General features: G+C 30.7%; 2 protein-coding genes across 2 annotated transcripts; both read left to right on the plus strand.

The window, feature by feature from the left end:
- Positions 1–1,770: 1,770 nt before the first annotated feature.
- On the plus strand, positions 1,771–2,181 carry MONOS_11887 (uncharacterized protein; the record flags this gene model as incomplete). Its single annotated transcript, XM_067864459.1, has 1 exon — positions 1,771–2,181. One exon carries the CDS (start codon positions 1,771–1,773, stop codon positions 2,179–2,181), a length of 411 nt encoding a protein of 136 aa, XP_067728225.1.
- Positions 2,182–3,055: 874 nt separating this feature from the next.
- On the plus strand, positions 3,056–4,205 carry MONOS_11886 (uncharacterized protein; the record flags this gene model as incomplete). The annotated part of the gene is made up of 4 exons (XM_067864458.1): positions 3,056–3,124; positions 3,418–3,523; positions 3,726–3,884; positions 4,078–4,205. The coding sequence occupies 4 exons, from the start codon at positions 3,056–3,058 to the stop codon at positions 4,203–4,205; spliced, it is 462 nt and encodes a 153-aa protein (XP_067728226.1).
- Between the last annotated feature and the right edge of the window lie 6,421 nt (positions 4,206–10,626).

The raw sequence follows: 10,626 nt of genomic DNA on the forward strand, positions 1-10,626 counted from the left end.
ACTCAACTTTCACCCCCTGCTTCAAATAATTCTCTTCCATCTCTTCGCTGCACCATATCCTTCCTATGCATGGTGTTGATGAGATAAACATCAAATACGATTTTGGATTGTTGAGAATATTATTAAAGGAGAAGATCATGCCAAAAATAGAAAAAACCCCTCTGGACATCCATGACAACGTGTACGGGCTGAAAAGACCCTCCAGTGAAATATACAATGTATTTTGTGGAAACACATTCTAAGCTGCAATTTGACCATTCTGAGACTGAAATGAAGAGATTGAATTTTTGGAATGATGATGGCTGTGGAAATGAGGCTGTTTGGCAAAAAACAGTCGAAGAGCAGTTTGACATTTATTTATTTTATTTATATGAATATTTGCCTGTTGACTGTTTTTGTGTTGTTTTCAGGGCAGGAAGTGGAAAAGAATGAAAATGAATGAAAGCGGGATATCTCGTTGTGCAGGGTGACCATCGAGTTGGGAGAGCGAATTCATATGGAAAGCCTTCATGATGTGTAAATTGAGAAGGGAATTAGAACTATAAATTTCTGAGGGAAAACAATCTGTTTTATATCGAGAAAGATGGAAGCAAAACAGAAAACACAAATATTACAAAATTTAGAAGAGCAAGAAATTGAAGCATTTGATGGAGAAAAGGCTGTTGAAAAGGTGGGTCAGCTATTCAGATGATTAAACGCTGAAAATTGAATGTTCTCATTTTTTGTTTATCGATTTCAACTTATTTTTTTTTCAAAAATATTATTAAACAGTTTTTTGTTCAAGAAATTGATTACTTATGTAGTGTAATTGTTGTTTTCATGTTTTTTAAACCAGCAAACTTTGGTTTTGTTCTGTTTATTGAAATTTTGATATTTTTTGGTAATATTTTAAGTTTTTTTCAAAATTTGTAATAATAACAATTGGAAATAAATTAAAAACGAAAAATAAACAATAATAATAATATAATTATGTATATTTTCACATAATTAAATAAAATATTTTAGATTCAACCCCACCCTTAATGGAAAAAATTTTTGATCAAACGTCGGAATTTTTTATGATATCAAAAAAAATCACCCACATATTTATTTGTGTATTCTAACAATATTGATGTTATTTAAAATGCTAGAATATGACAAGTATATTTTTTATGTGAATAATAGAATTTTGTGTGAAACAATCGTTTTATAGGTTTGATCAAATAAAATTTCAGTTTGGGCAGTTGTTTTATCGATTTGTTTAAACAAAACAAACATCCTGAGTGTACTATTCACCATATGAGTTTGGCTTTATTGAATGAAAAATGAACTTACAGATATTGGATGTGCTTCAAATGCAACAAAAAACGGACAGTTTTCAAAAAAACAAGATAGGAAAATAACAAAATTGGACCGGGCAAATTTTTTTTAGTAGTTTAATTTCTATGGCAAGGGCTAATGCAAACTCAAATAAGCTCTATTATAAAAGTTGATCCAAAAATTGTGGGATATTGGAGAAGTGTTTTACGTGTTGAGTGCATGAATATCATTAATCAAAACCCTATCATGATTGGTTGTGTGGGGAAAACAGTTGAAATCGTCGAATGTATTTAGAGAAGAAGAAAGTATAAGAGAGGCTGAAGAAAAAAGCAGATATGGATATTTGGGGGAATTGAAAGAAATGTAGATAAGAAAATTACAAAAAGAAGATTTGTTTTTATTGTTCCAGACCGAAGTGCCTAAACACTTGTTCCTCTAATAAAATCTCATATCCATCCAGGAACCACAATAATGAGCGATGAATGGCGTGCGTACAGCAGCTTGAAGGATCATGGCCACATTCATCAAACAGTGAATCATTCAAAAAATTTTGTGGATCCAATTACACAGGCATGCACAAATACAGTGGAAGGAATGAGGTTACATCTGAGATCTTTTTTTCCAAGACATGGCATTAGAGAGAAATATATTGGAGACTATCTTTCTTTTTGGATGGTGAAAAAAACGGTGAAAGTTTCTTTTATGGATATTGTGGGATATATCGTCTATGGAAGAGAAAATGAGAGAGAAATCATTGAAGAAGAAGAAGAAATCGATAATGACGTTCCTGATATAGATGATATTTCTGTTCCAGACGATGACAATTCTTCAAGTGATGAGATTTCTGATGGTGCTAATGCATCAAATTGGAGCGAAGATTAATTGATTTATAATTCATTGTAATCATGACCCAAAAATGAATTTTTTTTTAAATTTTTATATTTCTTTTTTTTTTTCCTAATCATCAATTTCTTATTCATTTAACATGAAAATAATGTGATAACATATGTTTTCAAATGGGTAATTCTTTTTGAAAAGTCGCAAATGCTTAATTTTGAAATAAATCAAAAATTTCATATTTTGTTCAAATTTCTGTTTCTGCTCACGAATCTTCTTTGGAATGAATAAAATAGCATTATCCAGAAATAGATTCCAGATAAGAGAAGTTTGTTGTATGTTTATAAAAATTTGAGCAATATATGAAATTTTTGATTTATTTGATAATTAAACACTTGCGACTTTTCAAAAAGAATTACCCAAATAGTTTGATAACATTTAAAATGAAAAATTTTCACTTCGATATAATCCCATCTTGCCCATCAAAAGAAGAATAAAAAGAAAAGCAAGATGAAAATTATGTTCCAAAAAAAAAAAAAAAAAAAAAAAAAAAAAAAAAAACATTAGGAGCCAAAGAGAAGTGAAAATGCGAATGTGTTTTAAGATGTTTGATTTCAAAACCTATAATTTTTCTTCTTCTGATCTTTATAAGAAAAACTCACTATTTGTAAGTTTTCTTTGTATTTCACAAGATAATCGTCAAGCACAGCAAATAAATTAAGAAGATACTTCTTCTTCTTAGGATTCATCTTCTAATATAAGTGAAGCAAAAGTTCCACAGCCTTTTTTGCAATCTCCTAGTACGTCTGTTTCTTCAACCTTTGTTCTTCAAGAAATGCAGTGTTCGTTCCGCTTCAAACTTTCTTCTTTTCTCCACCACTAAGTCGGATGTACTGAGACATGCTTGCGGAAAAGTACAATGGAAGACAACGGATTGCTTCTGCCTGTTGATGGATGGGACATTGAGAAGTTTGTGTGTTATGTTGAAGTGTGGATTTTGGCCCGAACACAAAATTATTTTGCTGAGTTTAGGCTTTCTGAAAAATGAATGAAGGCACTGAAAGACGAAGAAGTAGAGATCTGTGCAAGGAGGATGAGAGAGAAGGAAAAAGGAAAGGATGGAAAGAAAGAGAAAAGAAGGGGAATGCGAAGGAGTCATAGAGGATGGAATACCTTTAAGGATGAAATAGCTATTGAGAAATCCATCTGTAGCCAACTAATAGTGTTCAAAAGAACAAGAACAAGACTATCCTATTCGAACTCTAATCGGATGTCTACAAGGGAGGTCAGAGCGTCGAAGAAGGAGGAGCAGCAGATCCAGAGGATGTTGACGATGGAAGTGGCGATGTGGAGGACGGCTGTGTGGAGGAAGGAGCAGGGGAAAGCGGTTTGCCACTCTAGCGGACAGAGAAGCCAGTGTCTTTGCAAGAGAAAATCTGTTGAACGGAACAGAAAATGATAAATGGGAGGATATTGACTTCTAGGGAGCAGGAACGGGAGAATTCAAAGCTGTAGATGAAGGAGTATTTTTGTGAAAGAGGTCTTTGGAAAGATAATGGAAAGGATAATTCCATTGATTAAATACAAAGTGTTAGAGCAGCGGAGAAAAAGGTACTTTCCCGCGAAGGAGAAGCCCAATGAAAAGCGGAGGTTGATGATGGAGAAGAAGATGGGAGGGGCGCCAACAGTGCGGAAGCAGTCGATGAAGAGACCACCCCCTTTGCTGGCGGTGTGGGAGCAGATGCGCTGTATGAGGATGCAGGAGGATACGCGCAGCGGCGATTTGTCTCATTCGAGGCACTGAATATCGGATCCACCCTTGGTCGATTCTTCGCTCACGCAACAAACAAACACAAGCATAATCCTCTTATTACTCTGAACATTCATTATTTGTGTTATTGGAGGAGTGAAAAACAATTATTGTTCTTTGATCTGTGGCAGCCAAGCCAGCCAGAGAAGTGGAGCCATCCAGGGCACATGTGCAGATGGCCACGAGGGAATTGCAAGAGAGCAAAGAGGAGGAGACTGGGAAGGATTCAAAGTTTAGCCGAGGTGGATGCAGAGACTGATGCTGTAATGATGAAGAGGTGAGGGAGTAGCTTTCGAGAGACGTACGCTCTTCTGCTCCATCAACCATTGCATTCGTAAAGCTTTTTTGTTTAGCCCGTATGGAAAAGGAACGTCGCGACAAAAGGATAAGAGCATCAGGTGTGGATATCTGGATGAAGGATAAGAGACGAGGAAGAAAATATGGAGAATCAACGGAGAAACGAAAGGAGGAAAATAAAATGAAGATGTTCGTTTCATAGAAGCTTTTTTTGTGTTTAAAACCAAAATTTACAAATTTCTATTCAATTTTAATTATTTTCTTTGTAAAAATTTCAACAATATTGTTTTTCCAATTTATTAAAACTACTTCTTTTGTGAATTATTTCCTTTGAAACAAAAACAAACATCACAGTTGTTTATTTGATAAATGAAATGAATAACCATCATATTTTTCCATCTGTGAAAGAGAAGAAATTTTGTTTTTCAACAAATGTTTTGTAATTATCTTAATCAATCTTTAATTACTTTGTTATAACATTATAAATCAATTTCTCAAGCAAATATATGAAAAATATTCGTAAATGGGGGAAAATATGGACTTTCAAGCTTTTTATGCACAAAGCATAAAAAAATTGCTTCACTCATAACATTATTTCCCTTTCAAAGATTTTTAAAATGAATTTGATTTCCATATTCAAAAACAGGCGTCATTGAAATCATAACTTAAAATTTTCCAACATTTCACGAATTTTTAAAAATGGACCCAATTATAATGTGTTTTTTGTTCTCTGAAAGTCAATGAAAAGTTCATTATTTTTCAATGAAAATGCTTGAAGCAAAATATTTTGCCCCAGTTATAATTATCATCAAGATTTTAAAACAATTTAACTTTTTTTTGTTTATATAAGTTTTGATATACAGATATCGCACTAAATACCGGACAAGATCGATTTCACGATAACTGCAAGAAAAATAATTCTGTTTATTTTCCTCAAAATATTTCTCATCAATACAAACTCACATGACATACAAGACCTTCATGACTTCCTCGTTTGTGCTCTGAAAAAATAATTTTTGAAATCTCGGAGAAATAGGATTTTGAGTTTCTCCGAGATTTCAATAATTAATTTTCACTGAGCACAAATGAAGCTATTTTGAAAGTCTTGTTTTTCCAATGAGTTTGTATTGATGAGAAATATTTTGAGGAAAATTAACAGAATTATTTCTCTTGCAGTTATTGTGAAATCGATCTTGTCCGGTATTTTGTGCGATATCTGAATGTGAACATTTTTTAAAAACTTTTCACAAAATTCGAAATAAAAATATTTATAAACCAATTAATATTAACTAATAATAAATAATAATTATATATTAAACTATATTTTCTTGTTATTTCAAATGAAATTTTTTTTTTACCACAACCATTAATGTGAAAATTTTTTAATCCAACTTCGAAAATTTTTATGATATCAAAAAAATCACCCACATCGAAAGAGAAACAAACTTTGTTTTCATCATTCCTTTCAGACAAACAAATTTTGCGAATATGAACTAATGAAAAAGTTGATTGCAAATAAAGAAACAAACTTTGAAGAAGTGCTTCCAACGATTGCATGATTCAACAATATCTTTTTTCTCCAATAATGTTTTTCATTTTAGAAATGGCTCTTTCGCAGCAAGCTTCGCTGCAAGGTGAAGTTACAAGCGCAAGACAAAGCCCAGAATAGACGATTTGCAGATCTCCATATAAAGAAAAAGCGTAATAAAATATATATGCATCTTCCTCAACGACTTCAGATGAGCTGCTTTTCATGAATCGTTGAAATAACATACCGCAGCCTTCTATTATTCTTTTGTCTAAATTTCCAATGGTCTTATTGCAGTATTTTATAAATGCTGATGACAATCGAGGATACCAATCCATCAATATCATGCTTTCAATCATCTGATTAGACTCTCTCTCTTTAAAATACAAATCTTCCATAATTATTAATTTCTTTCTTGGATAAAAAAGAATTTTCAAATAATCTTTATCATTTTCACTGTTGCTGCTGTCAGAAAATTCATCATGATCATCTTCATTCATGCATGCATGCAGTTCTGTGTCTTCATCCATGTCCATTCAGTTCTGTTTTCGTTCTTTTTTTGTTTGATTATCGGTTGAAACTGCTTCATCAATCATTGTGTAATTATCCGAAGAAGAAGAGTGATTTGGAGATGAAGATGAATACGATGAATAAGAAGAAAAGTGAGAAGATCTTAATTGTGGAACTTCCGAAAGTTGATGGTTGCTGAAGGGAAATAATTCAAACAAATCGTTCACTGCTTTGTCTTCAGCCTCTTGCAAACCGAACTCGTCTTCCGATTCACTCTCTAAATCTCTCTTTAACATTTGGGCTTCCTCCATCACTTCAGAAGAATCCTTTGCTTCCGTGAAATTATTCAAATCATTTATTGTTTGTTCGAATTCATCAGAAAATAATCGTTCGTTTTTCAATAAATCTTTTGTTGTTCGTTCAGAGAATATATTCGAGACAGTCATTACCACATTTTTTTTTTGAATATTTGTCATCACATAAATTTCGAATGGCATGAATTTGTTCTTCACCACACAAAATTGATTTATCCTTTGGAAATTCGAAAGGTTCAGACATAGCATAAAATGTTGAATAATGACATCGCAACAACGAATCAGCAGAATTGTCTAAAGAATGAGTAATAAATTAATGTTCGTGAATGATCTGATTTTCTTTTGATGCTTTATTCGTTGATTGAATAGCTGAAAAAAACTTGTCGAAAAATCTTGAATAATTGATAAACTCATTCGAAAACTATTGTGTTCTGTATAATTCCATGCCAATTGGAATCACAGCGAACGAAGAAGAAAAGAATTCTCTTAGAGAGCCTATTCAAAAATAATTATTTATTTGTATAAGATAATTAGAAATTGCATAATTCCATTTCTCTTCAGAAAATAATGGATACCTTGTAATTCCAATGAAAATTACAATTATTCGTTGAATAAACAGGAAAACGTGACAAAGTTTTGTTTTATTGCTTTCCAAATGAAGATGAAACTTAACCAAAGGAAGAAGAAAAAGTTCAACTTTCATGATGTAAATTAAATCTTCTTTTGAAATCCATTTTTCTTTCTCAATAACTTGGCTCTTTTTTCGAATAAAGGAACATAAATTGAACAAACTGAACCACCTCGTGACAATGAACGAATGAACAGTTTTTTTCAATAATAGTCTGATGGAATTTCTATGTGCAAATTGAGCAAATTGCAATAATTTCTTTTTGATTTCTGGAAGAAAAGGCACTTTGCTGAAATAAGAACTTATTACAAGATTAGTGAAATTGCTGCAACAATTGATGTGTACAGGTTTTATTGCAAAAGGATGTTCGACAAATGTGCTTTCTTCAGAATGAGCGTTTGATAATTTTTCAATTACCTTTTTTTGAGCAGAAAACACGTCTGCACAAAAACTTCTTATTGTCACATAAAACGACTGGAATTCCGAGATGATATTTTCCCGAATATAAGAGTATTCATCAGTTGAATAACAACAAGGACATAAACCTCTGAAAAATGGAGAAGACTAGAATGAAAGAGAAGTAACAGAAACAACAGAATACGAAAAATTTCCAGATGATCCACCGTCCAGTTAAACGCAAACGCTTTAATTTGTTATTGATTTGATTCTTTCAAGCTTTGTTGTTGTTTTGCTTTTCAAAACCATCTAGGAAACTTTTTTTCTTGTAAGATATGGGAAAATCCATGTTTGTGATAAAGATGAATTTTCTTGACTGATTCGCATTAATGAAGATAAAAATGTATTCATTTCATCTGACGATGCTTTTGAAAATGAAACGTTGCATTTGCAAACCATTTTGACATATAGATCTTCAAGCTCACTTGTAATTGTTGCTTTTTCATAATTTGATTTTTCCATTTCGCTGTGAATTGCAAGTTGTTGTCGCTGCATTAATAATGTTGATATTTGCTGATGTTTTAATAATTGACAATTATGTTTGATGATATTAGGATATGATTTTCTTCCTAATACACCACAAGGAAAACCGTCTTTTGAATTTGGGCACATGAAATATCTGTGACAATCATTTTTTGCAGCTCCATGTTCGTCAACTTTTGAGTAAGAAATCAAAAAATTGTTATTCACAATTTCAAAGGATATTTTTGATAAATATTCGTCATTTTTTTTGGGATGCTTAAACACTCAGAATAAATGAAATTAAAAAATGATTAAAAATTGGTAAAACACAAAACAAAACTTGGACCGGATTTTGAGTTTCCACATTTTTCGAGTTTTACTAATTGACGATGAGCTTTTTTCAACTCTTCCATCTTTTTTTCGAAAGCATCAGCCTTTAGAAAAAAAATTCATCTTTCAAAGTGATTTGAAAAAGAATATCAAACGATTAAAATATTTGAAATGCTATTTATCAATCCTTCCTCAAGTGAAATTCGTTCTTCACCCATAGTGCTTTCTTCCAAGGCGCTGCCTGTAACTGACATCATTGACATTTTTTTGATCAAAATAATCCATCTCCATCAATGCTGTCAGTTCCCCATAATTAATAAAGCACACCTCTGTGACCTGACAAATAACTTGAAGCCTCGTCTGTTACAAGAAAAAAAAAAAAAAAAAAAAAAAAAAAAAAAAAAAAAAAAAAAAAAAAAAAAAAATAATTATTTTTTAAAATTTATATATAATAATGGTGAGGGAAAAAACCCGCACAAGGGAAAAAACCCGCACACATGACATTTTCTTTAGAATTAATCAATCAATTTCATATATGTGGAAGATTATTGCATTTTAAGTCTTCCATTAACTTCTTTTAGTCCAATATTTCGTATTTCAATAAAAAAATCAAAAACAAAAAATTTTGATCTTTTTTGATCTTTAGATCAATATTTTTTGTTTTTGATTTTTTTATTGAAATACGAAATATTGGACTAAAAGAAGTTAATGGAAGACTTAAAATGCAATAATCTTCCACATATATGAAATTGATTGATTAATTCTAAAGAAAATGTCATGTGTGCGGGTTTTTTCCCTTGTGCGGGTTTTTTCCCTCACCATAAATTATTGCAAAAACTTCTGAAGACTTTTCAAAGCACTATGGAAAAGATTTGTTGACAGCATCTGTAATATCTTTTCGTTTTTTGTATTTTGTCTGACGGTCAATGACAAATTGTGACAAAAAAATTCCTCAACTGACATTTTATGTCAAATAAAATAAATATTGGGAACTTGATCACATAAATAAAAAATTTGATTTTTCCAAAATAATTAGAATCATTTTTTATCAATTTTCATATTAATTATTATTGTAATAAAGAATTATGAAATCGTTATTAATAACCCTTTTTGACAAAGCATAAATATCTTATCAGTCATTTTGTCATTTTTTCAATTTTCTCTTGTAATATCACAGAGGTATATGTCTCAATTTTTTTGAAAAGTTCCTTTTGTTTAATTTTCACATAAAGAAAAAAATTTCATATTTCGATCAAATTTCTGTTCCCACTCACGAAAATACACAAAAATGGAAATAATAACATTATCAAGATTTTGTTTTCATGACAGTGAATGTTAATGAGTGGAAACAGAAATTTGATCGAAATTTGAAATTTTTTCTTAATTTGAAAATTAAACAAAAGGAACTTTTCAAAAAAATAAAGACATATAATAAAGTTTTTAATTTCAATTAAAAAACTTTTTTCAAAATTTGTATATTTATATGAAATAAGTATAAATGGAAAATTGTTACCATTCTAATGTGCAGTTATTCAATTTAAAAAATCACATTATTAAATGACGTAATTTTTTTCAATCGCTTCAGTCAAATTTCGTTTTTTTCCAAGTCAAAGTCAGTCAGTCACCCAGGCTTATGTGCAATACATTTACGAGTTACAGACAAATTTTCATTAAGATCTGAGTGTGACAATATCTTCAGATTATACCTTCATTTTTCAGTTACAAAAATTCATAAAAATTTTTGAACCAAAAAATTTTACATCATCAAAGTTATCCTTTCAAAACCATATTATTCAAAACGAAGTTATCCTTCACCTATTTCAATATTTCAATCTATTTTCCTTCAACAATAAAAAAACCAGAAGTCTCAAAACAATTAAAAATTTCTATTACAATTATTCAATCAAAAACCATTCCTCAGTCATATATACAAAAATATAAAGTTTTTTCCAAATTGTTGAAAAATAATTCAATTGAACTTCAAAACAAATATAATTATAAATTTTTTGTTAACTCAAAGAAACATATTCTCAATAATTATCAAAAAAATTATTTCTAATAAAATCATTAATTAAAATTTCCATCTATTCCAAACTCTTTCAAAATTTTTATTTGCTTCCATTTTCATTTTCTCGTCTTTCCACTTCTTGTTCAT

The sequence above is a fragment of the Monocercomonoides exilis genome (genome assembly GCF_001643675.1).
Source record: "Monocercomonoides exilis strain PA203 chromosome Unknown scaffold20-1493094, whole genome shotgun sequence".
NCBI classification, from domain to species: Eukaryota; Preaxostyla; order Oxymonadida; family Polymastigidae; genus Monocercomonoides; species Monocercomonoides exilis.